The sequence below is a fragment of the Manacus candei genome, unplaced genomic scaffold (assembly GCF_025592945.1).
Source record: "Manacus candei isolate 608988 ecotype Guabito, Panama unplaced genomic scaffold, ASM2559294v1 h1tg000016l, whole genome shotgun sequence".
In the NCBI taxonomy this organism is placed as follows: domain Eukaryota; kingdom Metazoa; phylum Chordata; class Aves; order Passeriformes; family Pipridae; genus Manacus; species Manacus candei.
The window spans coordinates 5523807-5548241 of NW_026138064.1; the positions used below are offsets into that span (position 1 = coordinate 5523807).

Below are 24435 nucleotides of genomic sequence, written 5' to 3' on the forward strand. Positions count from 1 at the left end.
AGAAAGCACATAGAGTTTGTCCTAGCCCTTTCTGCAGGTTGAACAAGCCCAGCTATTCTGGCCTAGAAACGTCTCTTGTAAGACAAGTGCTGAGCCACAGGTTATCTACCTTAACAGCAGGTTCCCACAAAGATTTGGAAGGAAAAAATACATATTTTTCCAGTAAAATAAACCTTTTGGAACCTAGCAAATCCAGCACGCAAGCTGTTTGTGACCTTTGAATTCACTGTATGTTTTGAGTAAGAGAAAACAGGGGTAATTTTTATTTTTACAAGAGGCAATAGCTTTTCTTTTCCCCCTGAATGGTATTTCCCCTACATAAAATTTCAAATATGAAAGAGTGTGCTGCACTGTTATTTATTCCTCTAAAACTTCTTAGGAAGCATTGATTTATTACAAGGAAATTAAAGAGCTATCTATGTCAACACTGCAATTAGAAAAAACATACTTCCATCTAGAGTTTTTATACCACATAACTTGAAATTAATTAGCCACAGTGATTATTATCAAAGATTATTATGTTCATAAAAATGAGAGATAAATAGTTAGTAAAAGGCAAAACTACTGAGAGTGACTTAAATGGCAGATGTGAAAACAGATGACCAACCAGATCCATAATATATGAAAAATCCTTAGAGCTAGAGGAAATTTTAGATTGAAAAAGATCTCTGGATGTCATCTAGTCAAACTGTCAGTCACAACAGGGTCAGCTTGGATCAGTTTGCTTGGGATCATGTCCAGGTGACTTCTACCTATTCGAGGATGGAGATTTCAGTCTTTCTGTTAAGTATAGTCTAAGTACAGTTAGCAGCACAGATAAACAGAAAACATCACGAATTTCTTCTTTATATTAAAATTTATTGCAAGATCAAAGGTTTCACGAAAAAATAGAAACTTACAAATTGTGTGAATAGTTTTAACATTAAAAGAAAAATGACTAAGATTCTGTACTATATCTGCAATATAATTAACTGGCTTATTCTCAAAATATTGTTGCCATTTTGGAGTAAAGAAAAAGCATAGCATTACACATGTTCACAAGTATTTACCATTTATTTAAAACAAAATCTTTACCATATATATTTTTCCAGAGAAATTATTCATCCCCATATTGAAAAGTCTAATAAGAAAACATTCAACATCCTCACTGGAAGTTCTGTGAGCTGATGTTTCTATTGTAAAAAATTATGCTATGGAAATCAACAATCAGTTTTACAGAGAGTTATACAGCCATACTAAACAAGCTTCTATGTTATGCTGCACTAGGCCTTCTGGATTAGCAAAACATTTTGACGATAATGGCAACTTTTCAGCTGAAGCTTAAGCATTTCATATTTTGGATTAATATGCTGTAACCTTTGAAGAACAAATATCCAGTGTTACATACCTGACAACATTCTTAACCAAATGGTAATACTCTAAAGGTTAAGGCAACTCCAAATTGAAGCTGCAGTGTCAGTATTTTCACGATCCCCTGCTCAAACTTAACTCTTTAGAATGCAATGTGACAGAAAATGAATCATTTTATGTGTTTACTCTGGATATTTTCTTGCATACACTGTATTAAAAAGCATCCAATATCTGATCCTACAAAATGGTACCCATGACAGGACCCATGTTCAGATGGCATTTTCAAGGTAAGCACTCTTTGCATTGTAAAATCCATTAAGGTGGAAAGATTTTAATATCGCTACAGCTTCTTATATGTAAAGAAAAAAAAATGTTTACAACAGAGTAGCAATTCACTGTAATTTTCCTATTACTGTGTATCTTAAAACCTCCTTGAGGTTTAAGTAAATAATAAGCTTTTGTAAATAATAAGCATCAAGTTTAGTCCCCAGTTTCAACATATGCCTCTGTTGATCAACTGCATTGGTGCTAGCACTGAGTTACCATTTACAGATCAAAGGAAACACACACGACCAAGGCAAAGTAAACAGAGGAAAACAAGCTTAACATCTATAATTCAAACTATCCAGAGAACTAGTAGGAATCCACCTCAAGAAATTTGCCAAAGGCTTTTATAACTTTTATGCAAACAAAACCACGATACATTTCTAAAGTTTTGCTTCAATGTTAGATGTACAGTACAATAAAGTCAGTGTACAGCTTTTGCCATTTTACTGTAACCTCTGTAAACTCACAACTATATTGCATCAGATGAAAGGTTATAAACCCTTCTGCAATCCCCATTAGATCTATTGAATGCAGCAGAGTGGAACTGTCATGTTGGTACAGAAGTTTAAGAGGCAGGGGACATGTTGGGTGTCCAGCCCAGTTGATAAGCCCGTTCCAATGTTCTCTTGCAATCCTGCAGTACAGTACTGAAGGTTATATGTGGATACTGCTGCACGAGCTGCTCCACTGTGGCTTCGTTCACCTGCAAGAGAAGAAGAGAATCTGTGATGTGCAAAAAGGGCAATATTAGGCAAGCTAAATGAATGGCCAAACTTTGGACTCCTGGGAGGGCTTGCAGCATTGGGCTCCTCACTGTTACTATGGTTTTCGGTGCATTTATATCACACAGCTGCGATGGGCAGGGCACGTCTCCAGGATGAAGGACCACCGCCTCCCTAAGATCCTGCTTTATGGTGAACTTGCCACCAGCTGTCGCAAGAGAGGAGCCCCGAAGAAAAGATACAAGGACTCCCTGAAACAACATCTCAGCCTTGGCCATATTGATCACCATAACTGGTCTACTCTGGCCTCCAGTCGGGAGGTCTGGAGACACACCATCTATAATGCTGCTGTCTCCTTTGAGAACACACACAGGATCACTCTCGAGGAGAAAAGGCAATGCAGAAAGAACCGTGTTCTGCAGAATATACCATCTAAGGAGTCTTTCTGCTGTGCCTTTTGCAATTGGATATGTCTGTCTCGTATTGGCTTCATAAGTCACCAATGTGCATGCAACAATTGTGGATAGAGCCCTCCCAAATCTTCGTTCGCGAAGCCCAGCCATGATGATATCACAAAAGAAACATACAGAATGTAATGTCCTGCTAGAGAACTAAAAACACCAAAACCAAACCTCACACCTTGATTTTATTGTAAAGGGGGAAGTTTTAAATAAGGTTTAAGTCTTTTTTGTTTAGAAAACTGCAACTATGGTTAAAAAGCTCTTAAACTATCTTCATTCCATGCTTGACTATGCTGTCTCTTCATGATGCCCCAAACCAAATTATCAAAACATTCATCCTGTTTAAAAAAGTGCTGCCTAGAGCAACAGATTTCTACCTTGAAATAGAAGCATATATACCCAAAGTTGATCAAGCAGACATAGATTTAAAATGTAAGATTTTTTTGACTTTGGAAAATGAAAACAGATTACATCTATTAACTAATTTATGGCACAGTTATGGATACTTTTACAAATGCTAAGTAGTTGCTCCACAATTAATTTTACTGAAATGAACTTGCACTGGTAGCTGTCAATGGGTTTGCAATGAAAAACAACAGATAACATGACTAAAGATGGGGTAAAGAATGCAAACTATTCTATGCTGCAGGTAGATCAATTTATCAATTATTGTTATAGGTCAGCTTTCCGAAGGTTAAAAATCCTGCATGCCTTCACATACATCACTGGCAGAAGTTTTTATTTTAGCCTTCTGGTGTGAGGATGACTCTGCAGAAAGGGTTTCGTGGGCAGAAATGGTGGGATTAATAATTAAAACACACAAGATTTTTGGGTCTGGGATGTCCCTCTGGTAAGGCAATCAGACAAGCCTAGCTAAACCTAACACTTTTACAATTGAAGTGCTGTGAGGGGATTAATTTGTCAATTATTTTTAAGATGACCACACTTCATATCACAGAAGTAGACAGTTTTCTTCAGCCTTCAGATAAATAAAAGATTAACTTAAGAACCATGACTCCTAGTTAGGTCTCTTTGAAATCCTCGCTGAACACTTGGGCATTTCAAAATGCATCAATACTACAGTTGCTGAATCATCTATATCAGTAGGATGTACAACCGAAAGCACTGTTTGCTTTTTTTTTCCCCACAGTGTTTCACATTCAAGGCCAAAAGTAAAAAAAAAAAGACTAAACTGTTTACTACCATTACAAAGATCTGTCATGCGAATAATATTTTAAAGCACAGTGACCACAATATCTAATAATATTTTTGTCCTTAAAAGATAACAAGGAGCGCTTCCTTCTGAACAGTGATTGCACCTAGTGACAAGGATAAATGAAAGGTTTAATATCCAGTTCTTCTACTTTAATAATAGAAACACTCAATCTTCATTGGAAGTTTCATCTAGCTGAGACTGACTTGGCTAGAAAACTGGTTTAACTTCACAGCACAAACTGTACTCCTCTGGCAAATTGCTATGTTACAGTAACATCTTCCAGTGCTGAAAAACAAGAAGTGACTTTTAATAAATCAAAATGAAATCGGACATAGCACAAGTCCCCCAAAATATTTGATATTTATAGCTGAATACACACTTGCAAACTGCAAGTAACCGTTCATAGAAATATTGCTTGGAAGGGAAGAATCCCCCAACGTAGCAGTATTTGCTATTTTATGCTACTATTCAGAAATAGTCAAAAGGCTCTTTTCTTTTAGATTTGTGGCACAGACACCCATAGCAGAATCTATCATGCTACCAGAAACTTCTTTTAATGGTTAACTCGGTCACAGGGAAGATACTTGCCACAGACAGCTGCTCATTTTGCTCTTTCTGAATGGGAAATTTAAAGATGTATTATTTACCTACCAGATAGCTGCAAATATCAGTAGTAGACGGAAGTTAATATGATTTGACACTTACCTGTTGGCCAGCCATTATTTGTTGGAATAGCATGGATATTATAGCTTTATAGCCAATACAACATGCCGATTTTCTATTACAGGAGACAAATAAGGCAAATTCATTACGAAGATGGTGTTCAAACACAAGACGACAGTAAATGATCTCCATGTCCTGGCGGTTTTGACTCATGACATTTACAGAAGCTACAGTCTAGTAATGTATTTACTACCAGGCTAACTTAAGCACGGCCCACGATACTCAGGAAGACGATGATACAAATAGTACCTTTTAGACTTAAAACCTATGAAGAAATCTATGGTAAACCATCTAGCACTAGGACTGTTTGTTGTCAGTTTTTTTCTGATACAATTATTACTTGATAAAATAATATTTAATACAATTTTTACTAATTTCTATTAATACTTAACTAAATAGAAGAAGGAAACTTTTGGTGTTGAGTGCCAAATACAGTCAGAAAATAAAAAATAAACATGAGCATAAACAGAAGGCAGGTAAAACCATTGCAGAAGTGCCACTGACAAAACCAGTTATTTTATCATCAAAGCCTAAAGAGTAAAAAGTTTTCTCCATTTTTTCCTGGAGCATTAAATGAACTTTTTAAATCATTAGTTTGATCCGAGACAACAATTTGAGTTATAACTTGTTGGTAAACAACAAAGTAATGGAAAACTATGTGCATATTTGGAAATTTAACACTTACAGAAAGAAATTACTTTGAGCTTAAAAAATTGATTTTACTCTCATGATAGAGAAAAAAAAATTTACCAAGCTTCAAGATAAATGATCAAATATATGATCCTTCAGGTTAAATGTAAATATTTTTAATACTAAGGAAATAACAGCAAATAGCTAAAAATTATGCTGGACAAAATAAATTCAGTGCAAGATTACACAAGAGAAGATGGAGAAAAAAGATCCTGTTTGGCAGTGGAACAACCTACATGGATCCAGAGATGAGAAACAAATGTAGACAGTTAAGCTAGAAATGATCCCCTATCAGAAGATTTCAATACCTTTTCTTTCACTGTGAGAAAAGTCAGGTCAAACACTAAAACAGTGTAAAACTTTCAGTATTTTAAGCTTTCTTTAGTACTGGACTAAAATTCCACTGTCTAAAAGGTAGGAAAAAAAAGAGAAATAAAAGTTTTATTCTTTGTAAATGAATGTGAAAAGTAATATCTAAGTCAACTCCCTGAGTATCCTTCTAATCGGTTTCCTTAATGGCAGGATTAAAATGAAAAGAAGTCTTATGTAAAACCACTAGAACATAAGCTTCTGTCTAAGATCAGTCTGGCTGGTGATAAAACAAAAGTACGGAATGTCATTCCCAAAATAATTTCATTACACAAACAGAGCAATTTTCCCCTCTGAGCTTCAACACTCTTGTTCAATGAATGAAAACTAAAAATCTTCACATCTTAATATGCTTTAAAATGTTATGTTTTTCTTTCACAGAACTTGCATTAATCTTCATCTTTTGAGTTGTCAAAGAAAGGCTACTTATGCAGATAAACTACTTAGATTATCTAATACATAATCATTCATTTGAATTTGAATAGCTCTTCAATTATATTTTAACACATAATGGAAGAATGCATCCCTTATCATTTAGTGTGAAAGTAACAGGTTTGTGCAAATCCTGGTCATCAAGCAAAAAAAAGAAAATAACAGCAAAGATTGATTTGAAACTTTGTCTCAGTTTGAAGAGACTGGAAAGTTTGCTAAAGAGGATGAGTTATGAGAAAAACCAAACTCCTCTCTCTCAGTAATTGTGAATTCAAAATTAAGGGGTTTTAATCGAGGAAGTGTGGAAAAACCAGAAGAAATAGCAACCCTTTATTAAAAGTTATATGTATGTTGGCAAAAACAGTAACAGAACACAAAAAAAACTAGGCAATAGTCCTGTACCCAAAAAAAAGTCCTCTTCAAACAATAGAAAAAAACCCCCCACACAAAAAGGTCTGAATGAATACTTCTCTGTCCTTTAAACCACACACAAAAAAGTCTGAATGAACACTTCTCTGTCCTTAGCACAGTTCCAATCCCGGCCTGCAGGGGGCGCTGTCGGGCTCTGGCGGTCACTGGGGGGGTCTGGGGGGGGTCGCAGGAGGAGCCGAAAAGAAACAACGGGGGCTCTTCCCCCAGTGGAAGAAGGGCAGAAGGAAAAGCAGTCCACCCCCACAGGACTCACTGTTGTTCTCAGTTGATGGCGCCCCAAAGCTCCTCCTTTTCTCCCAGTGAGCACAGAGACTCTCCGATGAAAGCCCAGTAGGTCCCGGCTGGAGTCACGAGGCAGTGTGCGAGCCGATCGGGGACCCCTCTCCAAAAATGCCCGGACACAGACCCTGTCTCTGTCCCAGAGAGAGAACCCTGCAGTCTGATCTCTCCCCTCCCAGAAGAGCCAACCACCCCCTCCCAGAACTCCTCCCCTCTCCCCCCAGCCTCTGATGGGCCATTCAGTAGGAATGCAGCTTGGCCAGCTAGATTCTTTTGTAAGGCTAATTGACTTTTTTTCCATTTGGGACTCCATCTTTCTTACAGTGGGGGGTAGGGGGAAGAAAATTCTCCTCGATTTCTAACCTTAACAAACTTACTTTTTCTTGATAAAATAAAAATTTATTCCAGGCCAAAGAATAGATTAAAAGCCAAAACAAAGCCAAGAAGACAGACTACAGAAACTGGCAGGACCAAGTGGTATCATCTCCTTTTAACTCAATTATAGCAGTTACATAGAAGTAATAATTTTGAATCCTTTTTTCTTAAAGACATCTGAACTCATATTGCCTATTTGCCAGAAGAATATATCACCACTTTGTGATAAATGTTTTTTCTGAGGTAGGACCTCCTTAATTTCTTCTTCTGATGATGATAGTGTAGCTGTGCAGAGAGTATTTAAATACTATCTGCTCTAGAGAATAATTCCTCATGTGATTGATAATTAGGAATTCATCTTGGAAAGAAGAACAAGAATACCCTTCTAGTCCATGTGAAGTGGAATCCTGACGAAAGGGTTCTGTGAGTGCTTCTTTGAAGGACTTTTATCTCACTATGCTATATATACACACAACGTGGGTAAAATACTGAGAAAAATGGAAAACCAGTGTTCAAAACTCTTTCTCTCCTTTAGGTAAAATGATCTGCCTACTACAGAAAGCCCTGAAAAACCCTTCCAGTCTGTAAATATTTTTCCCAGAATAAAGTAACTGACACTTATGAGCTGATTTTTTTCAGAGTAAACTGAAACTAGTTTTCAATTAAAAAGCTACTCTCAGAAAAATATTCACTCAGATTTTGATCTGGCATGCTATATTTACTTATCCAGTCTGACTGCCAGTATTTACTGATTTGGTACACCACTTGTTTGACACAGAACACAATGAGAAATTTCTTTTATGCCACTGTCCACAAGCTCTCATGAAAAGTCAAGCTGCAAGCTTGAATAGTTATTAGGTAATTTTTAGGTTTTTGTCTTTGAAATGTGCCATGTCATTTCGTTCTTGTGATAATTTCAGCATAATTTTCTTTAATTTCTAGATTCTAAAATCAGGAATTTCTAAAGATACCAAATGATTCCAAAAGGCTAGGATTTTTTTTTTTTTTTTTTTTTTTTTTTTTTTTTTTACCTATAGCTTTCATTATGTTCCTGGGACAGATCTTATTAAAATCATAGGAGTCAAGTTTTTCTAATCCTGTTAATGTAGATTAGGGATTACAGTTGAAACCATCAGCCAAATTGCACATTTTTTAATGAGACTGAGAGCTTTGTTCACAACTAAGGAACAGAGGTATAAGGACTTTTCCTAAACAGGACTTTCCTACTTAGCTGGACTTTAGTCGAGATGATGTCCTGGAAATCCCTGGGTTTTGAATACCAAGTGGCACATAAAGGGACTTCAAAAAGTTTTAACTGAGACAACTCCTTTACTATATTGCCATTAAGAATTCTAGGACTGCACAGTGATCTTCAAAACTCCTCCTATAGGTATATCAAGGGCAGTCTTAGAATGCAGTTCTGACTCTAAAGCTTCTAAAATGTGCTACAAATGTCTGTGTTGTGTCATCTAGAGAATACTGAAAAGGGAGAGTAGAGTCACCACTTGAACTGTTTTATGCTGCTCTACACAGTGGAGGAGTATTTACTGTTAATCTAAAAGGTTTGAATGGTCTTGTTCAGTGAACAAAACCTAAAAATCTTCACATCTTAATAACTTCAGTGTAACCACCAATTAATTTCATAATTGAAAAGAAAAAGTTATCTCCATTGCAAGCTAATAACTGAAACCAGTAGCAAGCCATATAAATAAAAAAGCTCAAGCCCCCCAAAACCAGACTTGCAAAACTGGATTAGTGCAAAGATGCAGTACTAGAACTTCTTACAAAAACCTGCCTGTGTTCCTCAGACCATCATTCAGAGCTGACAGTTGAAATAATTTCTGCATTGTATCTAACCTAGACCTTGGAACAGACATGTGGCTATGATTTTGGAGAGTGCTGACACCATGGGTGCTCTCCTTCTGAGGACAATACAGGTTGGTATCTTCAGTTACATAACTTTATAGACCAGTCATTAATAAAAAATAACACATCAAGTTACGATACCATGAGTCAACAATATCTGCACAGAAAGGCATTAGTAACATATAGAACTGCTAGCTTAATCTTAGAAATCTAGTACTAAGAATTTTAGGGAAATGTTAGCAGGTGAGAGGTAACATTCAGAGCAAAAGATTTTAAGGGCTCCCATACAGATGATGTTTATGCTAGATGATAAACAAGTATTATCATTATATTTCTACACGTAAGGAATCACAAAATCAACTTTACAGAGAAGAAATACAAATAGATTTGTCCCAAAAGGGTTTTCTTAAAATACGGTTGACATTTTTGCTTATGGAGTGGTATTGCAGCATTAGGGATACTGAAATTTGTGTCTCTGTATACATAAAGTAGCATTACATGAAAGTCAAATTTGTATGTAGGGGTCAAAGAGATTACGCTATAGTCATTGTGTGTATTCATAATGATGGATTTGGAACACACTTTATTACTGATTGCTCAAATGTTTTAACAATAAAATCCAAAATATACATACTTGGAGTTACAAGAAACACATTTTCATACACCCTTTCTCTTCTCTAAGCTGCATTTTGCTTCCTTAAGTCAGTGTTTTATAAAAAGTACACTATGTTTGATTTTTTTTTCTTCTAATAGTTGAATGAATTATATTCTCAGGTGGCCCAATTATAACTGTTGCCTGTAGCCATAACAAAATTAAAGATTTCTGGAAACGTTTTGTGTGAAGTGCACTTGATCAGCTAAGGCAGACATATTCCACAGATTTTCAGTGATTGCCCTCATGCCCAGAGGTAGAACCTTTGTTTAGTACTTTAATAAGATAACAGCCCTCCCAATATTAGCACAATATCCTATAGTCCAAATGAAGTCCCTTACGACTTCAGTAAAGAGTGTATTTTGACTTAAGGACAGAAAAAAGCACACATGCATGCACATACAAACACTGTTTGTGTAGACTCATAAATAATGAAATTGGCAAGTACAGTATGATGTACTATTATCATGGCATTTGACAACTTAATTGTGTTAAATCTTAGCAATTCATTTCCCATTTATATTTGCAAAAGGGAAAGAGTAGGTAAACAGAAATATCTGAAATCTTTTCTGCTGTGTGAACTGAAATAAAGGCAATACTCAAATCTTCTAATATTCCATGGTAGCAATTCTGGAAGGATTTCAGAAAATGTAGCAAGGTTGCTTGTGGAGTAGATCTACTTTGCAGTTCTTTATTTAAATCTCAACTGAAAGGGATGAAATTCATTATTGTGGCTGTTTACTCATGAGAATGCTATTGTCTCAAACTGCCAGTGTCACTGCAAACTAGCAATATCCATTTCAGATCTCTGTGAGTTTGCATAGTTTTCTATCATTTCAGGGCTTGCCATCCTAATCATTGCTGCCAACACAATATTGAATACTAAAGCTGTATAAGTGATGAAGTTTTCACTCTCAATTCTCTTTGCTTAGTGTGAGGGTTTACTTTTCTATTAAATCATAGAAACCATTCTAAAGGAGCCTTTCAGTTTGGTTTGTTAATTCTGTTCATTTCATCAGATGAACTTCTAGACTCCACTTACAGAAGATTTCAAGGTAAAAATATTACCAGTATCATAAGCATTTCAAATGCTTTATTCTTATAAAAATTGCAGTTAATAAAGACCCATATGCAGTGAAATGACTGTGTTAATCTACATAGTGGTAAATATTCTTTCAGATTACTTTCTTCCTGTTGAATTAATAACACTGACTATTTTCCTTCCTATTCAACTACATTAACAATAATTTGAGCCCATTATTGTAATACCTGTCAAAACGATGGCACGTAAAACTAACAGAGAAATCATTCTCAAAAGTTGCCAGTTGGCAAAAATGACTGAAAGTTCCAGGGGACAATGCTGCTAAAAAAATGTCTCTTTTTTTTCAATTGTAAAAATGCTGACTAGTTCACATTGCATTCTTCTTTAAGAGTTGGTCTTATCCTGATTTTGAACTGTTGATCTGTACCTGAGGCCTCATCTTTCTATTACAGTATGACATGGTCAGATGGGTGCTTTTTAAAAACAAGGACAGATTCATTAACTCAGAAGATTCCATCTTCAGCCTACTGCCATGAATTTGTTCTAGAACTATCAGCCTGAAGTTAAAAATCTTTAGCAAAGAAACAGTTAAACTAGAAGAGCAAAAAGTTCAATTTGTAAAAAAAATCCTCTTTTCGTATTTTAGCAGATACTTTCATTTATACACATAATGGATCTGTTATCCCAGTTAGCGAGGTGGAAAAAAAACAAAAGTAGTCCAGTCTTTTAAAATTGTTGTATTGAAATAAATGCTATTTTTCTTTTGTTGTGGTATAACTGTAGTTTCCTTCTAATGGGATTCAGAGATTTCATTAATATAAAATCTTCATTATTCATAGAGAGATGTATCAATCACAGCTCCTACATTATACATATAAAACTATAAAATATACAGGAATTCCTTTTTAATATGCAATGTAAATTGAACAAATTATAGTGATTTAACAGAAAAAATAGTGATATACAATTTGTCTTAAAAGGAAGGACTGGATATTTTCATTCCTCTTCAAATTACAAAACCATAATTTTAAATCTCAAAATGAACCCCTTAAATATAAAAGAAGAAATGGTAGCAATTTGTCAGGTTTTCTTATCAGGCTAATGATAGCATTTTCTGAAGGTGGAAGGCAAATTACTATGATAATTATATTAAAACAAGCCATGGCTTTGTACTCTCACTGTTCTACCATTGATTAAGAAGAGTTTAGCTCAAAAATGTATTTGAAATTTAAAGATGTATCTCTAGAACTTAGAATATTATGTCTTTTTCACTCACCTTCAGTTACAGACTAGCCATGTAAATTAAAATCTGTGAGTGAAAGGTAAAAACATTTCTCATAAACAACAGGAGTTGCATCCCAGTTAGGCTACTGATTTGCAGTCTGCAAAGAATATATATTTACAAATATTTCTAAAAAAGGTTTTATAGAAGGACAAAGTGATAAATTATATTAAAACTCTACTGATTTTTTAAAAATCTTATGCTTACTTAAGATGCAAATGATTTCTTAACAGACCATTTTTATTTTTAGGGATCATTTATCTTCCTTCCTCTCTGTGGTAACATAAAAGAGTTTGTCTTTCTGTCAGTTGTACTGACCATCAATTTCTGTGCTCTAATATCTCAGTAAAACTTGAATAGGAAATACATGCTACAATTCATCTGAGAAAGTCATCTGGAATAAGCTACAGGCTTTCAGAAGTCTTTTCATGAAAAGCAACCATGTCTTTTTTTGTGAAATTCATCTCAAAAAAAGAAAAAAAGCAAAAAGCAAAGAAAAAACGAGAAGAAAGCAAGGAATAAAGGCCAACATGATTTATTAACCAAGTTGTGTATCCATTCAGAGCCAACTTTGTCAGACTCTCTTCATTTCATTCGCACATGAATGAATTTTGTGGCCTCTGTTTTTTAGTGACACTTTTCTGCATATTTCCCCAAGAAATGTTTCCTGCATTTACATAGCAGCACTGCTGATAATCATTGCAAACAGCACCGCAGTTATAGGGAAAGGATCTTGAAATACGAAAATCTGTGTGAGAAAAGTTTTGGGAAGATTATTCTGATACATTGTTCAACCAGTCAAGCTACTACCCACAAAAACTGATCAAGTTTTTAGCCCCTATCTCCTAATTGATACCCAGGCATCTTCCCAAGGGTGAAGATTTCAAGCTGCCATTATTAAAGCCGTTTCACTTGTGAGAGCACAAGAAAGAAGTGCCACAAACACATCTTTCAAATGAATTCTAGCAATAAATAGTATAGAGAACATCATCTTCTTCCTCCATTTAAAAAAAATGTGAAACACAAAATATTTCAAAATAATTTATAAGTAACTACAGTAAATAAATACAACATAGCTCAGTTTAGGGGTAGGAATGTATAGAAATGTGTCCACAAAAAGAAGTTTGCAACTTGCATTTAAATCTGTTATTCTGAAGTAGGCATCATTTTATGCCCTCAGGATACAAGTAAAGTTCTTAGGAATTCTGACATCAGTGTTTGTAGGAGGAAAGAAGCATCCTGTAACCGCCCATGTCTCTCAAGGTATTTCAAATATTTAAAGGGAAGGATGAATTGTACTTTAAAATACACACTTTCCTAAGTCGTGATATAAAATACAGAGTCACAATTAAAATTTGGTTGGTAGAACAGTTATATTCTCTTTCTGCTATAGGGGAACTAAGCTGAGGTGAACTGAATAGAACTCCTTATGAAGACAAATCTGTGCTTTTCTTGGTATTTAGTGAGTGACAAATCAGGAAAATCAGGCAAATTGTACACAAAGTCATTATGTGCTTCCAAATACCCACATCAAGTCCTAAAATACAACCTCGGACTGTAGCCCCAAAAGCACAACACTCTGCAGAGAAACTGAGGAGCTTGTGGTTTCCCTGTGCTGCCAGAGCACTGGTAAGAGGCGACATGAAGGAATGAATCCTGGCTCACTGCCACTGGGAGCAGGGCAGGGCACAACCACAGGCAGTAACCCCAGAATGCAAAACAGAAATATGCTGTCTTTTATGCCTTTTCCAATTACAAACCTTTAAAATGTCCTTCCTCCTCAGGCCTTAAATAACTACTGATTTTATCTCTTACTGCTTTCAAAAGAAATGAAGACTCAAAATGGCAATATTTTCTTTTCATGAAACACATGATTTGTGCAGTCCTAAGCACCTGTGCAGACCCATGCACACATATTTGCACAGAGCTGATACCCTGTAGAGTGAGAGAGATCAAAAGGGAGAAGAAGGGTCCTAGCTGCTTTTCAGTACGTGTTGATGTTGGTATGCAGACAAGTGGGGAATTTCACTGTCCAAAATATATGCACTTAAAAATGTTTAGGGTCTATTTTCTGAACTCTTTAATACTTTTGGAGGTCTCGATCATAGCATCTCAGATATATCCTATCTGATACAGTTCCAACTGAAATATGGGCCCCCATTATGATGACCTCATGCTAAAGTCAGCTTTTTTCTATGAGATTTCTCAACACAATGTCATCTATTTTAAGGCAAAGATCATATTGCTCCTGTGGTGTGCATGCTAGATGGTAGGCAAATGATAAAAAGAAAGGTCATGGCAATAGCAGTTTGATGAAAAATGAATAATTTGATTATTTTCATGGTGTGGATCAATAATGTTCTGCATCTACTGAAACACATTGCCTGGAGGCACTTGGATAATCAATGGCATAAAACAGAGCCTGCCTTTACCCAGGCTTGCAGCCTCTCTTGATCTTTCTTGGGAGGACCCTTGACGCCTCTAATTTATGTCAAGTGCGTATCAAAGAAATTCCAAAGAGTCTGGCTCATAAAGAGTATTTTAGTGGTAGTCATTTGAAGTCTACTTACATATGTTCCTTACGTAACTGTGTTTAAGTACTTCCCCTCCAATGCCTGGGAAATCCTAGAAAGGCATAAAAGCTACCTGGTACTAGCATAACAGTCAGTACCTTAGAAAAGGAAGGGACAAATCTTCTAACCCTCTCTACACTGCAAACTGACAACAGTACAAAGACAAGAATTTCAGTCAATGGGGCATGTAAATAAACCCTTCTGCACCACCCAAGAATTCTCTTTAATGATGTGCTGGGCACTGACATTTTTAATTTAATAGAGCAGCCACTGGAAAAAATTAGTTCTGCATGATATTGGGAAGAGACAGTTGAGGACATGATTTTGTTCAGTAATTTCTCTGTTCGTTTGCAGTGGAAAAAGGGAGTTGGCATCTTCTAGCTGCCAAAAACCCCTCAAGTCGAGGATACTTATTTCATTCTGTCTGTGGAGCTATTCTTCCCATCAAGCCATTGCAAGCAAGAGAATAATTCCCAGTTGTAGTCCCACTACTGCAGTGTTTGCTGTAACAGTATTTACTCATTTCTTAACATGTTCTAACTGCTATACTTTAAATAATTGCTAATGCGCACACACACACCTCCATGCGCACAGTCAACATTATTTTTCTATCTTCCTTAAAGCTTTCTCAAAAAATATTTTTTTTCCTTTCAGCAGTTGCCTTTCATAACACAAAAGATGGTGTATACTCCTCTGTAAAGAACTAGAAAAGCATTAACCACCAGTTAGAGGAATACAGACTGTAGTACATATAGTTTAGCTTATGAGGTAGTAAAAGTTGGTTTCAGCATCAAGATCATTGATTTTCTATAGCAGCTGAAGACAGGATAAAATTATTGCACTTGTTAGATCCTTGTTGACTGTTCAACATTAGCTAAATTCACAAAATAAATATACATGTAGAAGTGATTCGGTGATTCGGGGTCAGATCTAATTCCCAAGGTCAAGTTACCCTTTGAACATTTTCTGAGCACATAATCTTAGCACAATCCATCAAAGAGACTCACATACTCCTTTTGTCTATTGGCTCTTATAAAACACTAATGTTTAGGAGATTAAGTGGACTCAGCTTTGATAGACAGAGCAATTCTTCCAAAGTGCTCAACCTTCTCTCAAACTGGAAACTGCCTAAGGCTGGCTTTGCAAAATGCTATTTCTAACTCTACAAGTGACCTGGACATTACTATTTCTTGCCATTTGAGATACTGGGTTCTGTCATTGTCTTCTGTAATGCAGTGTGAGCGATGCAAGGTAATGGTGTTGAGCATCAAGTTTCTTAGATTGAAACCTGCTTTTCCACAGGCTGTATCCAATCAGAGATCCACAAGCCTGAGAGACATGCTTACGATGGGCATCACAAGCTGGACATTTCATTGATGACGGCTGGAAAAGAATAAATCCCTGCAGGTGTATTTGAAGACTTATGACCAGAGACTCTGGACCTCCAATGACTTTTCTTTTAGCTATTTCTGCTGACAGGCCTCTTGATCTCTCTTCTGTAAACAGGGACCTCCTTCCTGAAGGTTATATACAAGGTGAGGTGGAGCTGGACTGCCTTGTCCTCTTTTCTTCTAATGATAAAGTGCTAAAACTTACAGACATTCTTAATATGTTCCATGTAGGAAAGCTGTATTTAAGAAACTCAGTATTTTTTTCTTTATTTAGCGTTATGGTTTTATCCATATCTTTGTTCTTCTGTTTTCAAAACCATTACACATGAGCAAGAGCACAGACATATGACAGAAAATCACTAAATCACTCTGGAAGTAATTCTAAAGGTTCCCCCCCTTCCTTTTTAAAAAACAAAGTACTCTGTTGTAATAATAACACGACATACCCATCACTTTTAAACAAAAATATTCAAAACCATCAGAGGGCAGATTTTACAGAAACCTTTGTGAGTACCTAAGGCTGCGGGTGTAGCCTGTGGGTGTATTTTGAAAATCTGTGTCAGCAAAAATTTATAATGCTCCCTTTAGTTCTGTTCTCTTAGCTAAATACGTGAACACAATACACTGAAAAGAGTTACTAGTGTAGTGAATACCAAACCAGGTCGTACATAAAACCAAACCCCCGTCTCCCTCACTTACTCTCACACATGAACACTCTCATACACACTCAGAAAGAGGAACCAGCTCATGCAAATGCCTCTTACCTGATCACACCTCATCAGTCCTAAGTATCTGAGAGACTTGCTGCGCTGTGCAATCTGGGTGGCTCCACGGTCTGTGATCTCCTTGCACCATCCAACATCCACTGTCTCTATTGTCATGCTGTACCGCCCAATGGCTATCAGAGCTGTAAAGATATTAAAGGATTGAAATATACAGCTGGTAGAGATGGTAAGGGCAGTTTCCTGTATGCACTGAATAATGTGGAAAATAGATCCTGAAAAGCAGTTTTTCATGTACCTTGTAAAAGACCTATATTTCAGAATTCTCTTCAAGTTAGGAACAAACACAAGTGCAAACACATACAAACACACAGATAAACAGGTATCACTGTTTTTTCTATCTATGAATTTTCTATCTATTTTTCTAGCTATGAATCAAGATAAATAGACCAATTACCAAATATATTCTATACAAATTCTTTGAATTACTTTTTTCTAGAAGTATCAGGGATCAATTAATGAAATTGAAATAAACATAGAATAAAACCAATTCTACCTCAGTTTTCAGAGAAAATAACTGATTTTATACAATTAATACTGTTTTTCCCCCCAGCAAAATAATATTACAAAGACAGCACTGAGAATAACAGGACATTTTCTGAGTAAATTAAAAAAAGGTGAGTTTAGAGAACTCTGAAGTGATCTTATGTCATACATTTTATAATAATATTCTAAAATTGCATGTGTTTCCCATTTTTCATATTGATGATGTAAGAACAATGATATGTCTCACTTTCATGCCTTCTTCACAAACACTTTTCCAACAAAAAAATAAATGAGAGTTAAAAGGGTCATGAGGAATTAAAAGAAAAACCTGAACCTTTAGAATAGGAAAGGAAAGAGGATCTGGAAGTTCTGAATGGGCTGAAAAAAGGTAGGTAGGAGAAACCATGAGGAATCTGAACAGGCTGGGAAGGTTTTGTTACAACATGACAATGATATACAGGATACAAATCACGAGCACCCTGGTCACCATGGACTAGAATACTTTTCAGGAAATATGGGCCCAGAAAGTCAGGCTGGGATTTAATACCAGCAATGAGTAACACCTTTTAGCAGCTAAAATCTCAGCTTAGGAAAAAAAGCCAAGGTTTCTGGTGCAGAAGTCAGCCATCTGCATGTAGTCAAGGGGGAGGATGTTCACAGTTTTTAGTTCTAGTTATAATGCAGTTGCTGAAAAGGAAGATGAATGAGTGACTTAACCCAAATAACGCATATATGTTTAAAGAGATGATTTTTCAGCAGCTGTGGGGCTGCTCTGTTCCTGCTACATTCCCAAATGTCAGGGGAAAAAAAAAGAAGAGGAGTTATGAAGAGCTGGTAGCTCTTGATATACAAGATGTCAGTCTTCGCTAATCAGCATACAACTGAGATTTAGAAACAGAAAAAAAAAAAACCATCTGACTTTCCAGTGGTTCTGCAAACGACTGTACTGATGGTAGACAGCAGTAAGGGTAATTTGGATATTTATAAATATTTAAGTGGACTCAATTAGCAAACAAAATCAGCCAAAAGAGGTCAAATACATTCTCAGTAACTGTGGAAGGTGCAATAGTGCATAATTTCTTTCTTGCAGCAGTTCACCAAAAAGGGCAGTATAACTGGATTTTGTAACTGATGCACTGAACATACAGAGATGGTACAACATACAGAGATGGTACAACCATCTCTGTAGTTTCACTATGGTTTCATTGATTTTTGTCCGGCGGGTTGCCCCCGCGTGCCTGAGACCCACCCGGCTCCAGGGACACCCTGACTGCCCCTGTGCTGCAGCCGCCGGCAGCCCCTGGGTGCGGCCACCAGCAGCCCCCGCCCTGACCCTGGCGGGAGAGAGGAGAGAAAGAGGCAGAGCCTCACTGGCGAGTGCTGCGCCTGTGTGGAAGAGGAATGGGGAGCTTCGGAGCACACAGAGGTTTGTCGTTCCAGGTTTGGGGGAGGGGAAGGGTGTCGAGCGGGCCATGGAGGTCCTCAGACTGGCGGGAGTGCGAGCGGGGCAATCCTGCATGAAATGCTGCAGGTGAGCAGTGCACCTGTAGATATGCAGCAACACAGTGGGGTAAGGATAAGGTCAGGGTGGATAATGGGTTCTTTTAGAATGCTGGGGGTCCTAGACGGGCTGGGGCCTTGAAAGGAACCCCAGCCTTGGATGGGTACGGGGGCCAGAACGGTTTGTCTGTTTGTTTGGTTTTGGCTCACCTGTGGCTACTGCCCAGGTTCGGCATGTTCTGGATATATTTGCTTTGCTCTGTTACCTCCTGAAAGGGTGGTCAGGACAAAGGGTTGTTCCTGGGTATTTCCTGAAGATTGTATATAGATAGGTGATAGCAAAGTAGGAAATGTAAGATATGCCCGAATCGTTCTAATAGGAATGAAGCCTGTGTACCCCTAAGCAGTTGTGAGCTACGCTGGCGATGGTAGATGCCTTCGGTAGGGTCACCCATGCCAGACAGATCAAAACCGTAGGACCAGATACACTACAGTCTTGGGCAGGATGAGCTTGTTAGCCTTCTGGCAGTCATCCTAGGAGAAGGACAACTCTAATCCCAAACCCAGGCAGATGGAGCTCGCTTAGCCCCGTAAGGCCATCCATCTAAGAGAAGGTCAGTCTAATCAAACCTACATCCTGAGGACCTCGCTGCCACCGTCCAAGCTCGCTCGGCCCTGGCAGATGAACCTCAGGATTAAAGGGTGGGTTCAGTTCCATGCATACTGCATCTCACCTAAAACTCCATTGCGCAGGCTTGAAGGCCTTACCCACATGCAAAAAGCCCTGTAGCGACAGGCGAGGGTCGAAACGGCAGGTGAAAGGTGCACTGGGAGCTGCAGACCCAACCCTGCATGCAGGTGGTTCAGGATATTGGTCATTAGAGACTGACCGTAGATGACAGTCTCTTGGGGCAGCACCTTGAACGACCAGGTAGCCTTTTCAAAGACAGCACTGCTTGCTCCACTCGGAGAGGGGCCTAGAAAAGGTGGCCTAAACAAAGCTCATCTCCTCCCAGTTGGTTAACTGCAGGCTAACGGGCATCTTCTTCTAATGTAGTCGCACAAAGATCAAAAGACAAAGGCATACACCTGCCTCCAAAGGTGTACTTAAATTAACTCTAGTATGTTGGAACACCAGAACCATGCTCGATTCTGCAGATAGCGGATGTCCCGAGTGTCGTTCTGCCCTAATTGCCCATGAACTGTAACATCTCAACATCGACATTGCTGCTCTCAGTGAAGTTCGCCTTCACAAAGAAGGCAGCCTCAGATATGGTGCCGGTTACACACTCTTTTGGTCAGTAAGCCCAGAACTGAAAAGTATCTCTCAGGAGTCGGCTTCATGATCAAAAACTCTATTGTTCCTAAACTCGAAAATCTGCCGACAGGTCATTCTGACCAAATTATCTCCCTACACCTTCCACTTCACAACAACCAACACGTCGTCCTCCTTAGTATATATACCCCAACTCTCCAAGCTGACCCTGCCGAAAAAGATAAATTTTACACCGACCTGCGCCGTCTTACCCTAAAGGTGCCTGCAGATGATAAGATCATTATCCTTGGTGATTTCAATGCCAGAGTAGGTAAGAATTTTGATGCCTGGAAAGGAATATTAGGCGAGCATAGTGTTGGAAACTGCAATGATAATGGTTGACTTCTGCTAGAATTCTGTGCGGAGCAACAGCTCACCATCACTAATACTATCTTTCAGCAGAAAAATAGTCTGAAGACAACCTGGATGCACCCCAGATCTAAGCATTGGCACCTCATTGATTATGTCTTGGTGTGACGGAGGGATGTCCGCGATGTCCACCATACCCATGTGATGCCCAGCACAGAATGCCAAACAGACCATCGGCTTGTGCACTGTAAACTCAACTTCAATCTCAAATTGAAACCTAAAAGGGCCAGCATCCCAAGGAGGAGACTCCATGTTAACAATCTCCAGTCAGCCACAGTAAGAGAGAGATTCCAGGCTAACCTTCAAACTAGGTTCGAAAACCATTCCATAGATTCTGCAGATTCCTCTCCTGAAACAATTTGGCACCATATTAGAAACAGCATCCTGCAATCCTCTAAAGAATCCTTAGGGCTCTCCTTCAAGAAGAACAAGGACTGGTTTGATGAAAACAATCAAGAAATCCAGGATTTGTTAAGGAAGAAGAGAACCACTCACCAAGCACACCTTGCACTGCCATCCTGTCACGCAAGAAAAGCAGCCTTTTGTCTCGCATGCAGCAAGCTCCAACAGAAACTCCGTGACATCCAGAACAAGTGGTGGATTGATCTAGCTGAAAAAACTCAATTATGTGCAGATACAGGTGATCACAAAGGTTTCTATGAGGCCCTGAAAACAGCATACGGGCCTACATACCAGGTCCAAAGCCCTCTACTCAGCACTGATGGTTAAATGCTTCTGACAGATAAAACCTCCATTCTGAACCGATGGTCTGAACACTTTCAGACTCTTTTCAGTACCAACCGCGTAGTCCAAGACTCAGCAATTCACACAACAACTGGTGAAATACGAATTGGATACTGCCCCCACTTTAGGAGAAACCCTCAAGGCCATACAGCAGGTGAAAATTGGCAAGGCAGCTGGGGTTGATGGAATTCCACCTGAAGTCTGGAAAGATGGGGGCCTTTAGCACTCCATGCTAAATTTTATGAGTTTGTGGTGCGCTGTTGGGAACTCGGCGAACTACCATCAGACCTTTGAGATACAGTCATCATCACTTTGTATAAGAAGAAAGGTACTAAATCAGCCTGCTCAAATTACCATGGTATTACTCTTCTCTCCATTGCTGGCAAAATCCTGGCAAGAATACTCTTAAACAGACTAACACCCACTATAGCAGAAGGAATTCTTCCTGAAAGTCATTGTGGTTTCAGAGCCAACAGGAGCACCACAGACATGGTATTTGTTCACAGACAACTGCAAGAGAAGTGTAGGGAACAGAACAAAGGTCTCTATGTAACCTTTGTTGATCTCACCAAGGCTTTTGATACTGTGAGCAAAAAAGGTCTATGGCAGATTTTGGAATGTTTAGGATGTCCCCCCAAGTTCTTTAAAATGATCATCTCACTCCATGAGGATCAGCACGGCCAAGTCAGATATGGCAATGCACTTTCTGAGCCCTTTCTAATACCTAATGATGTGAAACAAGGTTGCACTAACCCTATTCACAGTCTTTTTCAGCATGATGCTCCAAAGGGCCACAGCAGCCCTCAATGATCACGACGGTATCTACATCTGATACCGTACTGATGGAAGCCTATTCAACCTAAGGTGACTGAAGGCCCACACCAAGACGTTAAACTGTCTTTTCCAGGAGCTGCTTTATGCTGATGATGCCGCCCTTTTGCCCACACAGAAGCAGCTCTGCAGTGTTTAACATCCTGCTTTGCAGACGCTGCTGAGCTCTTTGGGCTGGAAGTCAGCTTAAAGAAGACAGAAGTTCTCTATCAACTGGCACCTCAGGAAGTTTTCCATCATCCCCATATCACCATTGGCCAGTCAGAGCTCAAATCAGTCCAGCAGTTTAATTACCTAGGTAGCCTCATCTCCTCGGATGGTAAGATTGATGGAGAGATAGACAACAGGTTAGCAAAGGCATATAGAGCTTTTGGAAAGCTTCATAAAAGAGTTTGGCGAAATAAACACTTGAAGAAAAGCACCAAGATCAGTGTTTACAGAGCCATAGTGCTGTCTACTCTTTTATATGGGTCCGAATCGTGGTCATCTACTGCCACCACCTGCATCTCCTAGAACGCTTCCATCAACGCTGTCTCCGTACAATCCTAAACATCCTCTGGTCAGATTATGTGACCAATACATCTGTTCTAGAACAAGCAGCAGTCACAAGTATTGAGGCCATGTTGCTGAGAACACAGCTGCGACGGGCAGGGCACGTCTCCAGGATGAAGGACCACTGCCTCCCTAAGATCCTGCTTTATGGTGAACTTGCCACTGGTTGCCGCGTGAGAGGAGCCCCGAAGAGAAGATACAAGGACTCCCTGAAACAACATCTCAGCCTTGGCCATATCGATCATCATAACTGATCTGCTTTGGCCTCCAATCAGGAGGTCTGGAGACACACCATCTATAACGCTGCTGATGCTTTTGAGAAAGCACGCAGGATCACCCTTGAGGAGAAAAGACAACACAGAAAGAATCGTGTCTTGCAGAATATGCCATCTAAGGTGTCTTTCTGCTGTGCCTTTTCAACCGGACACGCCTGTCTTGTATTGGCCTTTTTAGCCACCAACATACTTGCAACAAACATGGGTAGAGCCCTTCCCAAATCTTCATTCGTGAAGCCCAGCCATGACTGATGACTGACTGACATTGATTTCTGTAGGACAATACCAACTCCCTGTTCTCTTCCTAGTACATCTCTAGAAAACAAGTCCTAAGTTTGCAAAAATGTAAATATATGTATAGCAAAACCTAACTTTTATACTCTTCTTAGAGACACCTCTTAATATATCGCTATCGTAAAAATTATAGACAGTCAGAAACTTTCTGCATGTATTTTGCAATAGGAAAAGCTATAGAAATTATAGTTATTGTACCCCCCCAAATGTTATAGACCTGAAATAGTGAAATATGAAAGTCTTCCATTCCATCAGAATAATGCCAGTTAAACACAATGTCAAATACTATTTGCATTTGAATACTTTTGCTAGTGTTTTTAAAGTTACAACCATATTTTGTTATTTTCAATGCTTTATATAAAACTGATAAAGAGAAGAAAATCAACAGAGAATACTTCTGTGAAGTGCCATTAAAGATCATCAGATCAAAGCAACAAAATTTGTCCCCAGTTAACAGACATCTTTCTTGAAAAACAAATAATTTGACAAGAGTGTACAATGTTATACTGTAGTCATATATTAAAACAGTTCATCTATCAAACACAGAGGGTGTGCCACTTTAAAACACCAGTGACCATATTTTCTGACAATTTCTATGTGTGCAACTGCACCCTCACAAAAACCCTCTGGGCTAGAGAAAAGACACACTATTCAGTTTCTATCAGCATTCAGCAGAGGGAAATAAAGAAAGGCCACAAGAACAGGTGAAAATGTAACAATACCTTCCCAGAACACTTTCCTCCCATGAAAAAAAGTATGGCCAGAAATTTTCTGAACAGGCTTTATTTTATGGCTCTGTACTTCGGTAAGTTCACCTAATCAGTCTTGTAACGCACAAAGTGTTTTAGGCTCCATAACACCCTGTGGCAAGGAATCCTGCAGTTCAGACATCATCTCTTTCAGAAACCACCTTCCCTTGTGGGAAATGGTTTCTGGAAATCCAAACAGACTGCATCAACCATGTCTTCTTTACTCCTTCCTGACTTCAAAGCATTCTGATACGATCGTGAAGCACAACCTATCTCCAAAAGAGCTGTGTCAGCTCTTCCTGGATACGTCATATTTATTCACATGTTCACTAATCGCATTCTATATTATTACTAAC

At 38.4% G+C, this 24435-nt stretch overlaps 2 protein-coding genes across 2 annotated transcripts in view; both read right to left on the bottom strand.

The window, feature by feature from the left end:
- Positions 1–835: 835 nt before the first annotated feature.
- The window catches only part of FBXL17 (F-box and leucine rich repeat protein 17), a 288161-nt gene continuing 264561 nt past the window's right edge, over positions 836–24435 (bottom strand). The window contains exons 8-9 of the mRNA XM_051782623.1: positions 16947–17089; positions 836–2380 (exon numbers count right to left, since the gene is read on the bottom strand). Of these exons, the coding sequence (XP_051638583.1) occupies positions 2243–2380; positions 16947–17089 (281 nt within the window). The 3' untranslated portion in view covers positions 836–2242. The remainder of the gene's footprint in view (positions 2381–16946; positions 17090–24435) is intronic.
- The window catches only part of LOC127468950 (uncharacterized), a 248866-nt gene continuing 246798 nt past the window's right edge, over positions 22368–24435 (bottom strand). Inside the window, exon 2 of the mRNA XM_051782683.1 lies at positions 22368–22429. The gene's annotated coding sequence lies outside the window, so the exon portion shown is untranslated. The remainder of the gene's footprint in view (positions 22430–24435) is intronic.